General features: G+C 42.1%; 1 protein-coding gene across 38 annotated transcripts in view; it reads right to left on the bottom strand.

Moving 5' to 3' along the window:
• The window catches only part of CACNA1C (calcium voltage-gated channel subunit alpha1 C), a 473,299-nt gene that overhangs the window by 413,310 nt on the left and 37,164 nt on the right, over positions 1–22,825 (bottom strand). Inside the window, exon 1 of one of the 38 annotated variants that reach the window (XM_085230198.1) lies at positions 19,574–19,902. The exons of 36 other annotated variants lie outside the window; for them this stretch is intronic. In XM_085230198.1, coding sequence (XP_085086324.1) covers positions 19,574–19,622 — 49 coding nt within the window. In that variant the 5' untranslated portion in view covers positions 19,623–19,902. Of the gene's footprint in view, positions 1–19,573; positions 19,903–22,825 lie in introns of those variants that run through there. One more of the 38 variants, XM_085230193.1, reaches the window with a different exon arrangement.

Raw genomic sequence — 22,825 nt, 5'->3', positions numbered from 1 at the left:
TAACTCCATTCACTGTGGCTTAGGCTCAACCACCCAGCCTGTTCTTCATCCAGCAAACTGTACAGCTGTCCAAGCCATCAGTAGCTAACTTCTCCAGAAGAATATTGTGGAAAACATTGTCAAAGGCTATTAAAATCCACATAAACCTCCTCACCTACTAAGCAGGTTACCTTGTCTTAGAAGGAGATCAGGTCAAACAGTACCTGCCATTCATAAACCCATGCTTGCTGCTTCTGATCACTCAGTTGTTCCATATGCACCATGTGATGACAGAAGCTTGTAAAAACTACTTTGCTTTTTGAAAATGCTATATTTTTCAATGAGCACAATTCAGATTACTTGTTTACTTGCTTTTGCATGTGTGTTTTGTTTTTTCAAAATGAGACACAATCTTGTAGCAAATTACTATTTTTTCTTACTGACAAATGTTTTTATTTTGTTTATTTTTTTACGGTGTGATCTAATATAAAAGAGAACAGAAAAAGTTTCAGGAGAAAAGAAGGCAAGCAAGGTCTCCTTTCTCAGGAGGAGGAAGAGGAAAAAAGCAAGGAGCCTATTAAATGTTAAGCTTCTTTCTTCTACCCCAAGGCAAGTGTCTCTAAAAAAAAGTCTGATTGTTGATAAAGATACAAAGAGAGCCAGAGAAGTCTATATTATAACTCAACCGGACTAAAAATTCTACTAGGAGATTATTTTACTTGAGGGGTGTTGGATGATCAATTTCCTTTAAAGGGTTTCCATTTTCTCATGGCCCTTAAGCTACAAGATATAAAATACAAAGAAATCCACAAATAATCCTCTTTGGTTTCTTGAGCTACGTTTCTGGTGGCACCTAGATTAAGCTCCCAGAAATCAAGCCAGGGAACACTTTTCTTTCCATCAACTGTATCTCACTTATAAAACTCAAAAATAGCAATGGAAGAGTAGTGATGTAAAGAATTTCACTAATAACAGTATTTGTACTAATCTCAGGTAAGCCCGAGAGAACTCAATTAGCTATGTGTTTGAAGGAATATCTAACAAGAACTTTTACACAAAACTGGAGTTCTGCTGTGATAATGTAATCTCCCACAGAATGCAAAGCACAAAAGGCATTTCTAACACCAAATGGAATATAAATTAAAAGCCCGCGTTCTTCACTTGTAACAGTTTAGTGTACCTATCAGTACAAAACCTTTGTTGTAACACGTGTACATGTCACGATACATTTCCCAGAAGGACAATATACCAGTCGGACAAATTCTAGGCATAGATCCTCAAACAGGATTGTCAGGAGTGATTTATTATTCTTAAATGCATCTTTTTGCAACATTCATCTAAATTAAAGCTACCACCATGAGAGATATTGAGATGAAATACATCTTTGGTGAAATTTCCTTGACATCAGTAGAAGTCCTCTAGAGATTAACTGCAACTCAGTAGATTGGATTCTTCTGACAAACTTGTCAACTTAACTGCTTGTCATTTTCTTATTGGTGAATAATGATTACTCTTCACTTAGTGAATAATCTAAATATAACTATCTTGGAAAGAAACAAGGCTCTCACAGGTTTAAAATAGCTTTTATTGTACTAGATGCTATCCAGATTCTTTGTCTGAGAACACACAGTGGGATAGCAATCAATACAGAAAACCATAAATGTGATTTATCTCACTCTACCCAAATCATCAGAAGAAAAAGGGATCTTGTGTAAGCTCCCTCTGCAATAAGTGCAGAGGACCATCCCTTCCAGTCTTCAGAGACAGATGGAAGTGTCAATTCCTTTTCACATTGTATACAACTAGTTGAAAATATTATTTTAATTGTACATAAAATTTAATTGGATAAAGTTAGATGAAATTACTTGCACGTGTGGGGAGTACATGCATGCACTTGTGATTGTGCATAAGGTAAAAAGAAATCCTGAAGCTGCTATTCTGCAGGAATTATGATGGATGTTTCCGTTACAGTCCTAAATAGAGTCTGAAAAATACATACAAATGTGATATTTAAATAATCTGAAGCCCACAGAGCAGTCTCTTCTGAGTTGTATCAGGTAGATGACTGCTAAATACAATAGTCACAAAATATGGACTTATATAGAGATCTCTATCTGAGCTACAGGTGGCCTGATTTTCAATACAGATCTAAACAAAACAAAATAGAAAAAAAAAAAAAAAAAAAAGGAAAAAACACTTCAGCATCTAAACTAAATGGAAATCAGCCCTGAAACCGTGCACAGTGCAAATTTTTTTGATTTTTCAGGCCAAAATTTTTCCTTTCTCCTGTTGTTTTTGAGGTCAGTGTTCAGATGTGCAAAACCAGACAGCGGGCAGAATTTGTTGGAAAGGACTTACCAAGAGTTTAAAAGAATATACATCTATCCTCCTTCTATATGCCATAGGTACTCCCTGCCAACCCTCTCTCCCAGTGAGGATACCTGCATTAGGAAGTCATTAATCTGCATTAATGTCCAATAGCTTTGGCTAAAGGGATCTCTGCAGGCCATCTGGACCCCACTATGACTCCTTTTTTTGTCCTCTCATTCAAAGTGGGCAGATTCCATTAACCTGTTGACTACCCATCACCATACTTAGTAGTACTACTGCCTGCACATCTGCGAAAAGGGTTTTGAGGACTGAGATTATAATGGGCACCCAAATCAAAGGTACATGAATGAGCAAGGATTTATGCATTAAGGCCATATCAAACTATTTCTCTCTAAAACTTGTAGAATCATCACTTGTTCTTGTATACTTGTTCTATCCAATCATCTAGTTTTCAAATTAACTTTCTATATAGCACCACGTGTGTCATTCTGTCAAAAAATATGGACAGCTTCTCATTCCATCTACATTTCCCCACAAAAATATACATAGTTTTAATGTCCCCTGCTTTTCTGGTAGATACCGAATCTAATTGCTTTCTCCATAAAGCTGATGACATTAACTTCTAAAACAGAGCTCCTAAGCACCATTAAATTCTGAAAGTTGATTCTGTCTAAGATACTTCCCTCTTGTGTAGAGGAAGCTTGGTCTAAGTTTTAAAAAGAGACTACTGATGTTAGAAGCCCTAGCTATTGGGCATAAAACTTAGGAGAATAGTACGTATCTAGTTTTCAGAGGTAGCTGATAGACTATACTTAGTGAAAAACAGACATCTGTAAATTATGTCATTGGCACCCACGCAAAACAGAGGCACCTAAAAACTATTTATTCCTTTCCAGAAAACCAAAACTTAGAGTCTATTTTAAGCTGTATTTACCTAATTTTAGATTAAATACGCAGTATCCTCATAAATTAAAGACGCATTCCCTTCTTGAAATGCAGTCACTTACAAAGGAAAGTATGCTGAAAGGCACTTCAGGTGTCAAAACTGACTTTGATTTCATCTATTAATCCTGGTGTTCTAACAACCACACTTTTCCATTTTTAAGAGGTGCTTTTCCCTGTTGATTGCAGTAAGACCAACCAAACACCAGAAAAAGGAGATACAGAGGAAAGCAACCGTACCAGAAGTTTTACGAAATCCATAAGCTGGTGAAAATTGATATTCTTTTTCCCCTTCATTTCAGTAATCCAATTGATGTAAACTTATTTTCTACAAAATTATTTAAAAATAAGAGCATTTCAACAGGAGGCCTCTTTTTAACTTTGCATTGTTAAAGTGCTAGAAAGAATTTGCACAAAAAATGGGAAAACATGAACCAAAGGGGAAAAATGCTGCCTCTATATTATCATTCTATTTCTTTTTTTTCTACAGAATCAAAAGAATACCTCATATGCAACAGGCTCTATGAGGCAAGGGAAAATGTTTTTGCTTGGAAACATTACAATAAATCCACAGAAAATTACTAACTGCACAATTATAAACCATAATATTCAACAAAGGAAAACAATGTTTTGTTTTGATTTCAGGGTGACAGAGAAAAGCAATTTGAAAAAACATACTTTTATTCATACTAGGCCTTTGTGATCCAGAGGCACTGCAGTATTAACAGATTTACAGTCACATTTTTATAGACTCTTAGAAAATAATTTTATTGAATCGTTTGGGTATCTAAAGCAGTACATTCTGTCTCTAACATACAGTCATTCCTCTACCATCCTATTTTATTTACTGATATCCTTTCAGAGAATGTTCCAAGTCTGAATACTAAGCATGTCTAATATCCAGATGCAAAAACAAGCACTCTTGACTTGCTCTGCTGGTCAAGAGCATTCCCAAGCTAAATAAGGCACTAAATCAGAAGGTTGCAACTGCAGCCAAGAAAAAAAAGGGAAGGAAAAAAAAAAAAAAGGGAGGAAAAAGATAAGAAAAGGTGGGGAAAATTAGCAAGACACAGTCTTTGTACAAACCTTCATGAGGAAAAAAGACAGCATCTTATACTGAACATTGTTGTGCAACACTGGAATAGGGAATAGTTCTTTTGTCACCAGCAGTCTATACAAACATTGTTAACCAGCTTCTTTCACCTTTTCTCCAGTAGACGCAGACTCTTGTCATAGATTTTTTCTAAAATTAAAAAATCCCATATATGTAAATGCAGATCATTACTGAAGTTACATATACCAGAGCAAAGCTGGCAAGAGCACATGCACGCCAGTTTTGTGGTGCTTACTGCAGGTAGTATTTCTGCACTGACAGAGGAGAGATCCAGCCACTGCTCCAGCTGCATCTTTCTAACAGTTCAACAGTTCTCAGATCTCATCATGATCTGGTTATGAAATCGTACACTTCTGCTCATTAGGAAAAAGACATCCAGTTTATTTACCAAGAAATGGGTATCTCTCATAACGTCTGGAATTTGGCATCAGTACTGTGCCCTCCCTGTCTGGAAGCAGAGCTTGCGTGCAAGTTAACTCCTCTTTTTTTGACTGTTTTGGCCTGACAGCTGGTTTGCTGACTCTAACGAATGATCACAGTGAACTAATACATAGGACCCTGATAAGTTCTGACCTACACACAAACCTAAAAGTCCAGGTAATGTGACTGTACAGGCTGCCATAATGTTACTGCGGAGTACTGCAGTTCAGTCTCCAGCTCTCTCAAAAAGAATAACAAATTAGTTTAAAGAATTCAGAAAAAGACATGAAAGAATGTTTAGACTGGGACAATATCCTACAGTGAGAGACTGAAGACATGTGAGTCAGAGTGGGACAATGTCTTACAACGAGAGACTAAAGGCATCTGAGTCATTTAGTCTTACATAAGAGATGGTTAAAAAAAATTGATTATAATTTCCCAGCATGAGCACATGAAAGGATTTTAACACTAGACGACCTTTGCACCTACCAAGAAAAAACCTCATGAGATTAAATATTTGGTAGCTGTAACCAAGCAAACCTAGACTTCTAATAAGATATCCATTGCTATGAGTGAGGAAGCCAACTGCTGGAAAACTCAAGTGGGTGACATCAGGGGTTGTGTACACTTTATCTCCCACATTAGGCAGGCTTTTTTTTATTTTTTATTTTTTTTTCCCTTAGGTTCACATTGATGCTCAAATAGGAAGATCCAGAAACCTCTGAGTGAGATTCTTCAGCTTAACAGATGTCTCTTCTGCCCTTAAAATCCATTGTCTATGGACAAGATGTCCATAGACCAAGGATGGTAGGAAACATAAGACGATATTTAAAATACACCACTTTGAAATTTATCAGTAAAATGATGTCTTTTGCAACACATCAAGGCCTGTAATGGGATAAATCCAACAGTTTCACACATACACTGGAGATCCCCTCTGCTGTCCTGATTTCAAGTTATTTGCAGCACAATGGCTTAATCAGAAAACTAGTGTTACAAAAACAGTTATGTTATTTTAAGCAAATCACTCCCACTTAAATCTATGCACTTCCTGAGACATTCTCTTGCCTCAAGTTTTGAGTCATTGTATCATTACAAAGCATTGGCAGTAAAAGAGCATCCAAAAGCAAATGGTGAAATGATGACAGAAAACATCAGACAATCCTGTGCAGTATTACAGAAGCTTCCCATAGAGGCGCAGCATATGTTTTTGATTTCTATAGAAAATTCAAACTGGAAGCCGTGATCAGGAAATGCTAAAGTTTTGGTTTTTTAATTATTATCGTTTGTGGAAAAGTCCCCTTACTTCTCATTTTCAAAATTTTCAAATTAAAAAAAAAAAAAAAAAAAAAAAAAAAAAAGGCGATGATTTTATAAGTACCTCACAAGTCAGAGCTTATATCAAAAAAGGCAGTTGTCGCTTTAGACTGGTCTGCTCCTCCTTGGATGACAAACACTGTGAGCAGAATAACCTGGTGATGCTCTTCAGGAAGCTTTATTGGTTCCATAACGTATTGCAGCTGCTGCAGCACACCCCTGCTCCCAGAGCAAGGCAGGTGAATTCCAAAAGGTTCCATATGCTTTGAGATATTAAAATATCACAAAGATGTGGGAAAAAAAGCATATGTGCCACATTTATTTAGGGGAAAACAAATAAAAAGCTTGCCCCGTCAAGACAGGTCAGCATATTCTCCTGACATCCACAGAATGACATCTTTTTCCATTCCTCCTTTGGATGTATCCTAGATGGACAACGACTTTCCCTTTGGTTGAAGTCACGGAGCCAGCACACTTTGCAGAGTACTCCAGGCTCTAGCAGGTAGAATCATGTTTTCCAGCATTACATCCATAAGCCCAAATGAATTCTGGACCTTAATTTATCTTCCATTTGGGGTCCTGTTACTGCATAAGTTTACAAAAGCTCAAAAATGGCACTTAAAGAGCAAGGCATGCTTTATTTGTTCACCCAAAAATACAAAAGCCCACAGACTGAAGAGTTAAACTCTCTACATTGCCATTACCTTACTGCTAATCTTTCCTTGTAAATTTTGTACATTCCAGTCAGCCCAGCTAACCGCACTCACTAGCTACGAGAAGCAGATTGAACTGATTACGGCACCGCTCCTCTGATGTTGTGTCTCTTCTGGCATGCTGTCATCCCTCACTGACACTGCCTGGAAAGTCCCATCTCCTTCCCAAGGCTACTGACTGTGTGCTCACTGTATTCTCCTCTACTAAACACAGCCTTGGGAAAAATGAATCTTTCTCACCCCAGATGGGGACTGTGATATTCCTCAAGAATATCTCTAAGGCAGTAGATTCCACAAGAAACAGCTTCCCTGGATTTCCAAGAGGGATTTTCCCTGAGTTACTCTTTTTCTAGTCAAACTCTGCTTTAACAACCTCTTTCATTTTCTAGCGTGCATTCACGTGGAAAATATACATTTAATATAGTTGCATTCAGGCAGGTCAGCTGAAAGACAGGTGATATCAAAACATACCGTAGGCATATAACTCCCTTCTCCAACTATGCTTTTGCTGTTGACAACCAAAAATCAACACACAAGCTGAAGGTGGAATTCATTTCATTGGTGCTAGCAATCTAAAACCTGGCACTCATTCTAACAATCATTAAAAGCTCTCTGTGTAGAGAAGGTACAGTTAAGTAACTCCAAGAGGGCACTCCCCCCAGCCAATCTCAAACATCCCTAAGGTCCTGTGGCCATGACTGTCTTCCTCTCCACTACCTATCCTTGGATTCTAAATGATTAATTAGATGAACATTTACTGTGAGGTTAGGTGAAACCTATGAGAAATTATTAGTTTTAGGCTATGAGGCATGACAGTTTGAAAGTGTGTCCCTAAAAGCCTTTATTGTACTTTTTCAGACTCTCTGGACTGAAGGTCTTCATATTATAAGGCAACTTGGATTGCAGGGATCAAAGCCCATCTCACCCTTCTTTCAAGAAGTCTGATTTCTTTTCAGACTTTCATAACTGCTCCATTCCAATCAGGCACTGAGTCACAATCACTCCATTCTGGCCCACTGAGTGAATTACACCTCTGCCTACATATACACACATATATCCACACAGTGCACCTGCAGATTTGTCTAAGTGAGATGTTCTAGTGGTTTCAGAGCAGAAATGTTTTTTTCCCCACTGTTTGAAAGCAAAAAAAAAACAACAAACCACAAATGCCTTACGACACACACTGAAAAAAATGGCAGACAAACCAGGACTGCTTATGTAGTTGGATTGCTATTCAAGCCCCACTGGTGCCTACTGATAAGTGAGTGCACTGCTGGGAGGGAAAGAGAAACAGATTTCAGTGACAGAATGAGAGGAGATGGGCTCAGGTTGTCCCAGGGGAGGTTCAGGTAGGGTATTAGAAAAAGCTTTTTCTCCAAAAGAGCAGTTAGATGCTAGAACAGGCTGCCCAGGGAGGTGTTTAAGAAATGTTTGGATGTTGTACTAAGAAACATGGCTTAGTGGGCAATGTTGGTGGTAGGTGGACAGTTGGACTGGATAATCTTAGACGTCTTTTCCAACCTTAATGATTCTATGATTCTAAGATAATTCATTTTATCCATTAGCATCTAATCTTCTGTGTGCCCACCATGTTCAGCTTCTGGAGAGAGACCAGAGAGCAGTCCCTGTTTCTGTCAGATTTGCATGTGTTCATGGTGATATCTACGTTCAAGAGAAACACATGATTTAATGCAACTTGCATCCATCAGTGAAACAACACGTGAGCTGATAAAGTTCAAAACTCACACCAAGATTTCTGCACAGACTTTTCATAAGTCCGAGGCTCTCTGAGCATGTATTCCAAACCTGCCTGTTTTTTTTGTTTCTGTCTATCCAAGATACAGGTCTCTTTCCATGACCATTATATTTCCTAACTATAAAACTTCTAATCAGCAGAAAAAAGAAGAAAAAAAAAAGATTGTAAGTAAACAGAAGAGAATCCTCATCGTACCCTAATGTCCAAGGCTCACTTGCCAAAATTAAGCTTACCCAGAATATTCTGTATTTAGCTGCAGGCAGATGAGCATGCCAGGGTCTATGTCCTGGCCCTGCACTCAGCTGGAGCAGTAAATCAGCAGTACTGCCTTTCTGGCCATGCCAGAAGGATCACACCTGCTTGGGCAATCAGGAGGATGGGAGCAGGAGCTGCCCTCCTTGACTTGCATCCCAGTGGATGGATCAAGCTCTCTGCAATTGCCATGCTGGCGTCTGTTCCAGGCTTGATGAGAGCAGTTAAGATGCACAGCTTCATAACACTCATTTCATTAAAATTAAAAACCATTTTAATTTCTTCACCTGCATCTCCCTAAGTAATATCTTCACATGAGAACACACTCGCAGTAGACTTTATAAAGAAAAAGAAAATAAATTCTTGAAGTCTATTGACCTGGCAAGTTGGGAAGTGCAATAGAATATTTAACATACAGGAGATGTACATACTACGGGGACCATGATCATGTAAATATGTGAAGACAGATAGATAAGGGAAAAAATTCTCTGTCAGCCTTCTAAAAGGAAAGAAGTACAGCCTTTCTGGAAGTCTACATCCAAACATAAAAATAAATTAAAATACAGACTGATCTCCTAAACGTTCATACTCCAGACTTTACATTAATCTCCCAAATGGCGCTTGACAATCTGTCACATCTCTCTGTTTGGTGTTTTGTAGCTGAAGCAGCAGCTTTAGATACTTTTTATCACTGTCATTCCACCAACTAGCCACATAAACTAGAGGTTTAAGTCCCAAGATGACAAGTGGGGCTTTTCATCCCCTACAGTAATTCTATCCTCTAAGTATTTTAAAACTGTACTTCAAAAATGTATTGCAGAGCTGACATAGGGAGATGATTAACTTCTGCCCTCTGGTATTTGTAGAATGGGCTCCATGTAGAATTTCCCCATCCATATTTCTCCTAAATTGTGTATCCATATGCATTTGTGCCAAAATGCTTAGCAATTTGCAGCCACATTCACCTCCATATTCTATGCACTGACACACTCCATGATAAACCCTCTTAAAGGACAACAGACAAAACCTCAAAAATGCATATACCACAATAAAAATAAAGGTGTTCTTTTGAAATATGAGCAAAATCAAAGCAAAAATAACTGAAGTTCTCAAGAAGAGCACTAGATACTAAAAAAGAACTGATAGAAAACTGTAGTCTCAAATGCATCACCAAATTCAAAAGAAAACTTTGCTCTTATTTCAGGACAAGCTTTGCATTAAGTTAGCGGGATATACATACTATTCAAATATTTATTGATGGAAATATTGTAAGGTGAGTAACTCACACAGCAAATTAAACACATTTAAGATAATGTCAAAGCAGAATCTTTCATAAGAAATGGAGGAAACAGCATTATGACCACTAAAAAGGTTTTCAAACATGTTGGATTTCTCATATTTTAAAATCTGATTCTTTTTTTAAGTGATTCAAGTCTGGTCAAAGGCTTAGATGCTTTTCTGTAGATGCTGGCACCTGTAGAGCTCTATGGCCAACTCTTCTGAAGCTTGATATCTAATTTTTTGGGGTTTGTTTTAAATTAATTGAATAGTTGCCTTTAGGAACTGCCAGTAGCAAGGATCTCTAATTGTTTTCTGACTGACTTCCTGGCATACTACATAGCAGCTTTTATTACTGCATATGAATTAAGACACAAGTTTTCATGTTCTTTCTTGACACCCTTTGCCTTAAAGCAAACAAAAGCCTTCAAATCATATTCAGCTCATTCTTTCACTTTTATTTCTGACTTTTGCTGTAATGGCCAAATCAACTGTCCGTATTCCTGTCACAACTATGCCATTGAATTTGTTCTCAAAAGCTAAATAAAAATTGATATAACTCTCACATCACAATGTAAATCCAAACACCAAATGAATAATTAAGCTTTGATACAGTCCCTCCTGAACTTCACACAAATGTGGGATTCTCCCATATCTGATTTAATCAATAAGCTATACTATATTTAACAGATAATCAATCCTCTTCAAAGAAAACCACAGAGAAACATGCATGAGAACTCGGCACTGCACTACTTAGTGCCAGACCAGAACATCCCAAACACCTGTGAGCAGTAACAAACACTTTGCATTTACAGGATTTGTGCAACTGAGCCAAAGCCAGTGAGATCCTATCTGGCAGACAAATGATACTAGAGTGGTATCGCTCAAGCAGTCGACCGGTCCAAGAACTCAGTTTCAACACTGCCTGCACCAAATCTGTTTATCCGTAAATCTCGGGTTTCTCACTTAAATTCTTAATTGAGGTGAAAGTGATGTAGAATGCCATATAATCCACTTTTACCTATTGCTCCTGTACAGTGCCTTTGGAATCACAATTAAACCAACCGGTCCCAATTTTCAGTGAATAAATGCATTCTTGTTCTCTGGAAGATACCAGACCAATCTAAACGACACCTGAAAACACTGTGTGCACACGCACGATTCATAGGTCAGCAATAGTAGGTGATTTAAGTACCATGAGAAGTGCAGCACACAGGTTAAGCTTCTTCCCTACACAAAAGTCTGTTCACCAATCAGCAAAGCAATGAATTCTATGAATTTCCTCTGTTTTTTTTTTTAGAAGCATTTTGGCTTGTTTGACTTAATTTGTTAACTTTGCAGTCAATATGTTGAATTCTTCTCAAAGAAATCAGATGACTCAACACTCAACTAAATCTAAATTTCTACTGTTCACATATAGGTTCTGCATGGAAGCTGTGGTCTGTTTTGAACTATGTGAAAGCAACATTGAAATCACAGTAAAGTTTGAGATTGCACATCAGTCTCAAACTGATGTCAGTCTTCCTGACATTTGTCAATCTGTATCTGATTTAAAATTCAACATACTATTCATTTTATATATGTGCAACTTTTTTTTCTCAGTATATTCAACAAACATTAGTCTTACTTCTTGAATTCACCTGGCTTCTGTTGCCTCTCACACAACCCATTGTGGTCTTTGTGTATCTAAAATTCATGAAATTGACTGCTAACAGCTATATTATTTAAGACAAGTTTCAATTTCAGGATTATTATTCTTGTCAATAATGCATGAAGCAGAATATAGCTGGAACCTAACAGAGCTGGACTGACTTGCAAGAAGAGAGACACAAGTAGTCTCTTTGTACATTCAACGTCTTATTTCATCTGACTAAAAGTGTTTGAGAAACATCTAATTTACCAAAATGCATATTAATTTTTTTTTTTTAATGGATGAATCCTAAGAAGTGTTACACCCAACCAGAAATACTGAAGAACTGCAGTCTTTCTTCCTCCTTTAGAATAAAGGATCTGAAATGTGATCACTAACATGAATTCGTTCCTACAATGCCTGTAGGAAGAAATGTTGAGTTAATTACTCAATTAGAGCATATTTACTTTGTAATTATAATGTCATGTTCAGTCATATTTAATTGTTTTTTCCAAAACACCCAAAGGCAACCATCCACAACATGGGCTGAAGACCTGAGAATTTTAAGACAAATAACAAAGCCATTAGAGAAGCGTACTTTTAACATACGATAAGGCATCCATTAAGATTGGATGGGTCTCAGATAATTATCTCCTTAAAACAATTAATTGTAAGATTTATGTATAAGATGCAACAGAATTCCCAGGGGATTAGCCAGATTTTTACTCTCATTTCAGGCCTAGTTTGAAAGTCATTAAGTCTCCAGTCACCCTTAAGAATAACTTCAATTTAATCTTCTGTCTTTTACCATCAGAACAGATTTTCCCTCCCTCATATCTGTGCTAAGTGTGTTAGTGACCAGTTGAGCAGACGATGAATCCTGTGGATTTTCTTCCCCTCCTTAAACGTACCAGGATAAATAACCCTTTTTCCCCCTTCCATTCATACAAGGCTTAACTAATATTCTATAACTCCCCACAGCTGCTGAAGGAAACCCAACTTCCTGGCCACTTTTATGTGGATTCTGAATGTTTAGCTGCTCAGACAGCATCTGAGATTTAGAACATAGTACTGAGACTAAACACACATGCAAGGAAAATTGCAGAAGTGACCTATCAAGATCCAGCAAATATATAATCTTTGAATTCCTGTAAAAGCTTCTAACATCCCATAGAACATACATTAACATTTATCTCAATTCTCTTTAGTCAGCAGGGGAAAAGGAGCCTAAACAGGAGTTAGGACCCTAATCCTTTTTAACAGTCATCGCTTCCATAGTGATTTGATGTGTTGGTAAATATATCCATAGAGCAAGTAGTTAGGTTCAGCTGAATGTTTGCAAATTATAGCAGAATTCAACTATTGACCTGATGCATTAACAAGCACTGGAACATTAAAGTGAACTATTTATAGATTTCTACTGCCTCGTCAGCGTTTGCACTGGTCGCTGTCTCTATCCAGTTCTGAGTGAAAGCTATAGAAAAGCATAGAAAACAACCCATTATAAACTCAGTGATTGAGATTCCAGGCTTGTCTCACCTGACCTGTAAACTCTGATTATATATGATTTCTGGCCCCAAAAAAACACAAAAGTGAAATGCCGGTCCATAACCTACCCTCAAACCCGCTTAAGGCACTGAGGCAAGAACCCCTCAAGTCCTCCATCTCAAAGATTCAACAAGTGGTCACAAGGTCTGATTAAACACAGTAATGTGGTCACAGTTTAGCTATTGGCTGGTGTATGTAACTTAGTTCTCAATATTAAAAAATACAAATTTAAATATAGATTTGAATACATAGACTTAATACTTCAAAAATCTTTTACCATTAGTGCAGCTAAATACTTGGCTGCCTAAAGGGTTCATGGAGGCTCTGTCCTCTAAGATGTCCAGGACTTGATTGGATGAGGGCATGAACAACCTCATCAAATTATGCCTGTACTGAGCAGAGTGTTGATCCTTCTGGCCTCTGGAAGTCCCTTTCTTTGCAATGAGATGTGTACCAGTGAGAACAGTGTCTGAAAACAATCTTTTCTGGGAAAGATGATGGAGAAGGTGATGTATAGAGCAGAACAGTTTCAAAGCCATTTCCAGCAGCTTCTCCACAATTTAAGATTCTCTTGAGTACAAATGAACTTAATAATTCACCTTCCTATCAGGACAAGTGATGATGTGACAAAATAAAGTCAAAATCTGATTCTACAAAGTCTTCTGTTACCACTTACCCTACATATACCGATATTTTCTAGACGTTTGTTTGTTTTTTTTTCCCCACTGCCAATGGACCATCAAATTCAAGAATCCAAGCTGTACAATCTATTAACTTTGTACTTAGGTTTCTGGCAGAAATTCAGCTAGGCCTTCTGTTCTGGAAATCTCTATACCTTGTATACTTGTAACTGTGTTCTTTCAGCTGGAAGAGGTCTACCCTGATCCCTCTCAAGTTCTTAACAAGGTTTACATTACTATCATTGGTTTCTATGAGCTTCCATGGATGGGGCATAGCATTTCAAGGATTCTTTTGGACAAAGATTTATGTATGCCATTGACTACATCATCATTTATTCCATTAAAGCCTCACAAGATAGGTCATAGCAGGTACTCATACAACCAGAATACATCATCATTGTATTTCAGAATTCCCAGCAAGACCATTTTACCACCTAAAACTGATGCTGACAGCTGCAACATGCCTGTTCTTTTATACAAGCATAGAACATCTATCACCTATGCCCTCTTCCATTAAAATGTATATCTACATATTTAATTTTTTAAAAACCCACACATACACAAAAGAAAGGGGGAAATATCCCCAAGTAGCAAAAGCATGTAGTGTTTCATATACTCCAATATAGTCAGAATCATCTAAAAGAGGTAAGTACTCCATTTTTCTGACTTCTATTTGTTAAACTGACCAGAAAAAGTAATGTTCTGTTAGGTATCAGATGAACTATACCAAAGGAAAACAATTCAGGGGTAATCAATGAGTCTGAATGCTTAATATTGTCCTCTCCTCTTATAATTAATGATATTGAAATAACAGTAAGCATTTTAATTAATGAACTCTCTCAAATCCATCTTATTTCTACTATCTAAATAAAAAATACAGTCTTTCAGATAAATGAAAATGCATTGGGTTGGACTACAGTCTGAAGAAAAGAGAGACAACTGAGCCTTTTAACGACATTATGTTTTGTAAAGCATATATCTGCCATTGGTAAAAGCTTTTCTCAGTGTTGATCTGATTTGTTGTTTTCAATAATTTAAGAGAGACTTTTACTGCACATAGTCACATCTGTTAATGTTGGTTGATAGCCAATAAATTTAGAGGAGCCACTTGCACGGAGATCTTGTTTTTGCTATTCCTGAACTTCAAGGGAGTGTGTTCCTTGAATTAACCCCCAGAAAGGGTTAAGTGAGACAGTTCCTAACAAATCAAATGGCAGGATTTCTCAGCTGGCCTGTAGAAGTGACAAGTAGCACACATACACACCCACAAAAAGGAAAGGCAGAAGCAATTGCCATTCAGATAAATGCTGCTTTAAATATGTATGTAGACTCATTTCCCACAAAACTGAAAGAAAATGAGAAAACCTAAACATAGACGATGATATTGAAGTTATACTGCATGTTGCTCAACTGAAATGTTTTGAGAAAACAAACAACAACAACAAAAAAGGAATAGATGGGGACAAATAATTCAGAATAAATATCTTGGCAGAATAAATTCATTCCACACAACGAGGGTGTGTCAGGTCTGCTGCAGAAAATTACAAAGACGTAACCCCCAAAACTGATTGCAGAGCAGATCAGCAACCAAAGGGGGGTTCACGATGGCAAACAGGTTATAGATTGCTCCGGTGAGTCCTTTACAAGTAGGAGGTTGTGATGGGAGAAACTCACAACCTTCAGGAATACCTGTCCAAGGCAACACTCCCATTGCCATACGGCCCAACTCAGCCTCCGGGACTAATGATCATTTCAAAGGAGATCTATGAAAAGTACAGATTTCAAATGCCAGGTTTTTAGCAGATACCTAAATGCTCCTTTAAAGGACAGGAAATGGTTGAAAGCACTTAAATACTTTTCTGAAGGCTCTACCTTAACTCTCTCAATGCAGTGGACTTTATTATGCAGAATACTTAAGTACAGCTCTTTAACATTATATTAAATATTTTTATGTGTTACTGCTATTCCATATCATATTGAACCAGACACCGAGCACCCAGGATGTTTTGAGTACTTTGAGGTAGAAGATCACGCTTTATAAATACCAGCCATTATTAAGTCAGTGGGCTTGGAATTTTAGTGCGTCATTTTCAAACAGTGATTCAGATTTTTCCCCCAAACCCAAAGACAAGCTGTCTCAAACCAATCGCCATTATGCTTTATGCCCCACATCTACGGCCCACTGTGACAAATCCTTACAGAAAAACAAGACGACAATGGGAACGCTCTGAGCTGAAGATTCCATTTGCTCCTCTGATCCCTTTGCTGCCATGGGAAGAGCACCGTCTCAACATGTCAAAGCACTGCCCCACAAAAATGAAGGGGATAAAATTGATGTTCCGAAAGCAAAGTGGATAATCACAGCAAACATCCAATAAATTCTAGTCTCTGTCTATGAGGGTTTTGTCTTGTGGCACAGCATGAGTCAGATTTCAGCCCTTAAATTGAAATCAGCAGTGAAGTGAAGTGTCCACAATCACTGGTGTATTTATACCTCGCAAGTTAAGGGGAATATCTGTGGATCTGACCCTCAGCTCAGGTCAGAAGACGCATTAGAAATGCATTAGGGAGTACACGTGTGACTTGACCCTCACCCCATCAACAGGCTCCTGACAAATAAAGGCAATGCTAATTAGCTCCTAATTGAACCCATGCGATGAATACAAGGACTAGGAGAAGAGTGTCTTACAGAGAAAGATTTCAAGAACAAAATGTGTGCAGGTTAAGAAAGGAGGTTGCCAGAAGACCTAATTACGGCTGACAGATACCTGAGGGGGTTCTTTTTACCATCAGCAGGTAGAAATCTGTCCGAAATACACAATAAGGACAAAGCCCAAAGGCATTAGCTGACACGGGAGGAAGGGCAGCTCGGAGGCGCCGCCACAAGCGGCTCCACCAGCCGGAGGACGGTCGCTACATGAAACGCGCGACCTACCGGGGCTCCTTCATTCCCACAGAGCTCGGCTAGGAGAGCTCCGTGCCGCCGTCCCCGGGCTCAGCTCGGGTGCCGCAGCCCCGCGGTGCCCCGCACCCGGCTTGCGACCCTGCACCGCCACCTCCTGGGGGCGGCGGGAGCGGCCCCTCCCGGCCCCGAGGCTCCCACCGCAGCTCCCCGGGAGCGGGAGAAGAAGCGGGCCCGGCGGGGGCCGGCGGGCTGCAGGGGGATGCTCCCACAGGGCTCGGGCTGCAGCACCGAGGGCCAGGTTGAGTCATCGCGTGCTCTCCCTTGGGAGGGCTGGGAAACGTGATGTTGCAAACCGATTTTCCATTTCACGTTAAGAAGGCAGATTTTCAAAGCGCCCGTTAAAGACGCCCGTCTAGGGTTACACAGAGTCCCACATGTGCATTAGATGGGATGGAGGCCGTTTTGAAAGCTCTTTTCTGCCGCTCGTTGGGTGGTTTGTAGGATTTAGGGCTCGTTTTTCACATTTTCCAGATAAACACATATTCTGCGGTCATAATGAATAATTGATTGTTATCATAATATAGTCCATTGTGCAGCAAAAATAAACACTGAGAAGCATCTCAGCGCCGGCAGATAACACTGCCACGCTCCCTTCTCTTTGTGTAACGTGAGGCTGCACTGAAAGCACTGCACGCTCAGATGTGCGCATCCGAACAAATGAGAAAATTCTTACTTTGGGATGAACCATATCCAGGGTACTGAGAGGCACTCAAAAGTGTGAAAGAAATAGATTACAGACCCACCCCAATTAGCAGACTGGCAGTCAATGACGGCTTTTCGGACACAGTTCCTGCTGATTAAGGGCCTCCAGCGCACCCCATGGATTTGCCTTGGGTAAGGCACTGTTGTCTCCCGCACCGCACAGGCACTGAGCACACGCTGTTCCAGCAGACATGTGCAGAAAGCAGCAGCCAGCAGAGGCCTAGCCATGCTGCTCACTGCTCCGAGCAGACATAACAGCGTGGCTCGTGCTGGCAGTACCTGGAGCATCCCCCTTGCTGTCAGGAGCATCTCAGCTCGATCCTCCCTCATCTCTGAGCATCAGCCCCATGTCACAGCCCCAGGCTCTCCTCCCGCTCCCATGTTTAATCTCCACCTTGCAAGTGAGAAGCTGTGGTTGCTTTAATTACTCATTGCACACCCCGATTGGTTTGCTCTGATCTCCTCGCCACCAGCTTCTCCTGACTACCAAGCAGTTTAATCTTTCAAGCACAGTATGCACAAAACAAAAATAGATTGGAAATAAATGGCAGCCCGAGCACTCTGGGGAGGCAGAACTTTCTTCCACCTGGCTGGTTGTGTTTGCTTTGGAAGTTGCTCTTTCACCTGGCAGTAATGGCAATCCACATCGGGAGACAGATGCAAAAGTGTTCCTCCAATTATATAATCACTGCAGCTGATAAGGAGGGAGCAGGATTTAGGTTGCCATAGTGTTGGCATATTGCTATGGAGGCTGAGATCTCCGGCCACATTATCAGCTCTGGCCCAGGAAGAGCGGCCCTATTATGCCTGCTGAATGCATGTGCTTGACAGGAACACTCAGGATCAGGGGCTGCTTCTTCCCCTCCCACCTCATTGCCATAGAGCAGCTGGGAGTGCTAGGCCTTCGGTTTTTTTCATTTTTACCTCTATCATCTCTTTGTCAGGAGGGGGGAATGTTTCCAGTGAAACCCACTGCCACCCACGACCAAAGTCTGCCCCAGCCCCAATATATGTGCCCTGGCCTTTTGATGGGCGGGGGTCCTGCTGGAGTGGGGTGCAGGGTCGGAGGGGGGGGGGGGAGGGGTCCTGCTTGGCTTGGGGCCCTGTTGGGAGGGAGACGAGCCGGTACCTCCTTCCGTCTGACCGAGGGGAGGCAATGGCTCTGCTGCTCCGCAATAGCGACGTGCGTGTGCGGGAGGGGAGGGGAAGGGAGGGGTGGTCGCATGCAGGTAGCGGAGAGCAGGAACTTCGGGGAAAGCGGAGCCAGGTGGGGTAGGGGAGGCTCCCAGAGTTAGGACAAACAAAGTTGTGCCCTGGGGACGGCCGACACCGCCGGGCAGCGCGGCGCGGGTCGGTGCCCACGGTGCGGGCGATGCTCGGAGGAGACGGGCGGGAGAAACGCTGCCCGAAGTAAAGCTCAACTTTAATTGCAATGCGGGCGCTCTTCGCCGTCTCCATTCTCCCGGGACGTGCGCGTGTAAATAGATGATTCTCCTTCCCCTCCCCTTGCGCGTGAGAGACGAGAAGGGAAGGGCTCCTCTCCCGGTGCCCGAGGAAGCCGTGCCCAGCCGGGGCGCGGAGGGCCGGGGAAGCATTAAGCGGCACGGCCGCCCGCCCCCCAACGCGCCGATGTCCCCGTGCCACGGGGCAGCCCCTCGCCTCCGCTTCGTCTCCGGCCGCACCGCACGGCCCCCTCCCCTCCGAGCCCCTCTCCTTCGGAAGAAGACGACGGCGACTCGCGGCAACTTTTCCTCGCCCGCGGCCTCGCGACACACCCAGCCCCGGGGGTGCGGGGGGCTCCCGCAACGCCCCCGCCCGGGGTGTCCGCCTGCCCCGTGGGGACGCGATGCCGGGGCCGTCCCCTCCGGCCCCCGCGGAGCCGAGCGCGGACAAAGGCTGCGGGAGAGAATGGTCGCCGGCTCCTCCGGGGCGAAGCTCGGGCTTACCTTGATGGTTTTCCTCGGGAATGTACATCCTCTTGTTTTCATTGACCATTTAAAACGAGTCCAGGTTAATCCCTCCGCAAATCGGCTCGGTAAAATTCGAGGAAGAGTGGAGCTGCAGAATTTCCCCTTTGATTATTACCTGATTCCCATTATTGCATCAAACACCAAAAACTGATCCTTTCCACTACTGCCTCCTTTAGTGAAATTGCAATGCATCCTCAGTACATCCGGGCCCCTTCCAAGAATTTAGCACAGCACCTCTGGCTGTTAAACCATAAAAAAGAACGAGAAGGGGGGAAACGCGAGAGAGAAGGCGAAAAAAAAAAAAAAAAAAAAAAAAAGAATAAGGAAGAACGGCGAAAAGCAAAAGCATCCAGGGCAAACCACGGAGGGTTAAACGTCTCTTTAAAATCCACCAACTACAAAAGCAAGAAAAGGAGGAGGAAAAAAAAAAAAAAAAAAAAAAAAAAAAGATGTTCAAACGCTTCTGCTCCTCCTCTTCAAAGCCATTCGGAGCGCGTTGTGCTGGCAGGGAGCTGTTTCTGCAGAGGAAGAGAGCCCAGTCCCAGCCCCTCACTCCCTCCCCTCCCTCAGCGCTCGCTCCCCGCTGCCGCCTCTCTCCGCCGCCACGGCCGCACTGAACGCTTCCAGATGTTCCAGCTGCGGCGGCGGCTCGCAGCCCCCCGCGCACAGCTCTGCCAGCCGCCGGGCTGGCCGCTCGCTCGCTCGCAAAGTTTAACGCGCTCCGTGCCGTCACCGCGCCCGCCGGAGCCTCGCCACAGACATGACGTCAAGGAGAGGCGAGCCGGAGCCGGCCGCCTCGACAAGTGGGGGACAGCGGGGGGACGAGAGGGGCCGGGGGTGAGCGCCGGGGCGATGCCTCCGGCCCCGCTCCGATCAGCGGCTTCGGCCCTGCGGTTCCGCACGGAGCGCGGCCGTGAGCGGAATGGCGAGGAGCGGGGCGGGCGGCGGCGCTCGGCGGGGGCTGCGGTGGCCCCGAACCGCGGCGGGGGAGGAGGAGGTGGAGGAGGAGGAGGAGGAGGAGGAGGAGGGAGCCGGGCTCGGTTGCGCGGCCGGGAGGATGCACAGATGTTTAAACAGATTAATCGAGCTCGGATTTGCCAAATCCTCGGTGGAAACGCCAAAGTGCTCCGCCGGTATCCCACCGCTCGCCTTAATTGTCCCTGTCATTTGGCCCGCTCTAATTGAAGCCTCCGCAGAGAGCAAAAATGACTTCTTTCGAACGAAACGCGAACTGAATGCAGCCCGTGTACCGCGGAGCCGGGCTCCCCGAGCTGCCATGTTCAACGGACTTGGACAATACAAACTGCCACAGCCCGAGAAGCCGACCCGGCCCGGCCGAGCGTCGAGTGGAGATGGATGCCCAGCGCACCGCCGCCCCGTGCTGCCCGTGGCCCGGAGCTTCCATCGGACAGCCCGTGTGTGAAGCTTCGACAGAGGTTCTTCCCCTTCCTGCCTAGTGGTTTTCCATTCAAACTAGGAGAAAAGCGTTTCTATTCTAAATACTTTATAGTTGCTAATTACAAATGAATTTAGAAGGAACTCAGTGCTTTCCCCGCACGTGGATTCCAATGGGATTTATCTGCTGTCTCCTTTTGAAGCCTTTTCCCCACCACTTTCAGATCTCTTGGATGAAACTCCAAATACAGTAAAAAAACAACAACACCTAACAGCTTGAGCCAAAGCATCAACAAAATACATCCGCTTGGAACTACAAGGGAAACTGGAATAGATGCAAAGTGCTTAACAAAGACTGGATGCAGCCAAAGCACTTGTCCTAAAGAAAGGTCATTGAGGTTTCTAATAACTACCAGTCATCCCCACTGCCGCCTTAGATGCTATCCAAAAGGTAATCTGGCAAAACCATATTGCCATGGGCAGCACGTAGAGGTACAGCTTTATTTCTGAGTAAGGAGGAAGAGTTCTTCCGTGCAATTAAAATACTCTGTCCTCTATTGTTGGTTTTTCTCTACTAATGTCACACGCACTTATTCCATTTAAGTTATGAGATCAAGCGAGATCACATCCAGAGGTTGAATGGCAATATATTAGCTTTCATATTCAATTCTTCCTCTTGTTAAGAAAGAAAAATTTTCCCTTCACCGCTATAATAGGACAGCAAATCCTTCCCTACCTAAATGTACTGTGTAAATATACATTTCATTTTTCTCCTCGCAATCAGAAATTCTTGCCATTTTGGATGGCGCTAATTCCATTTTCTCAAGCCATGAGTCAACCAAGAGTTGAATGATTCACCCTGGCATGGACATAATCTCTGGGGAAGCAATTAAGTGCATGCTGATCACTCTTGCACAGCAATCAAACACTAGTGGGGCAGCTGTTAATATATATATATATTAGCCCTTCTTGGGTCACACTCTCAGCTAGCTAAGGGTTTATGTACAGCATTAGTTAAACAGCCAACATCCACATAGCCGTGCTTTATGCCAGCTCACATCCGCACGCAGCCTCATACACAAGCTGTCCCTGCCACCTACAAATCTTTCTCTCCAATCTTTCTCCCTCTCTCTCTGCCAAGCTCTCCCAATGGGGTACAAGTTGGGCCAATTACCAAAAATCAAATGTAGAAAAAAATAGATCAAGAAACAAATATATTAGCTGACATTAATTTCTTTGGTATAAATAAAATCGTACTATAGCTCGTGGCTTCTTTATTCAGCATTTCTGATGCAAAGAATTTTCTGTATGGAGAAGTGGAAAGGAACTGATGGAGGATAAAGCTGGAAAGATCCTGCTAATGAAGGACAGTCAGGTGATGTAACAGTGACCATTGTACATTCCCCTAAAGCACTGCTATGTCAGAGTACACTAAAAAGAAGTACTTTGCAGAAACAGGTTTGGTAGAGGCGGCATTTGAAGTAAAGGTGCTTCTACGATTTTTCTTCATGTGAGTACTGAAATTCATGTTTAACAAGAATTCTCACACAACAGAACAAAAGGTGTTACTCTCTGCAGAAAAAGGGAATAATCAATTGGCTTCACGGTTGTTTCTTCCAATACTTCTCACCTTCATTCCATTTTTTCTTAGAAGCAGCGCAGAAGGGACTTTATTAGATTCCAGAGCAGCAGCTTGGAGATTTGTGCAAAGACAACAACAGGCCTTCCCTGCACAGCCTCTGATCGTGTACATTCTGGGCCAGGACTCCCAAAGCAAAGCATCCAGCCTAAGCAAGTGAGAAGGCTTTCTACTACCTTTGAAGGACCGATGCT

The sequence above is a fragment of the Meleagris gallopavo genome, chromosome 1 (assembly GCF_905368555.1).
Source record: "Meleagris gallopavo chromosome 1, MGAL_WU_HG_1.1, whole genome shotgun sequence".
Lineage (NCBI taxonomy): Eukaryota > Metazoa > Chordata > Aves > Galliformes > Phasianidae > Meleagris > Meleagris gallopavo.
This window is presented reverse-complemented; position numbering and strand designations above follow the sequence as displayed.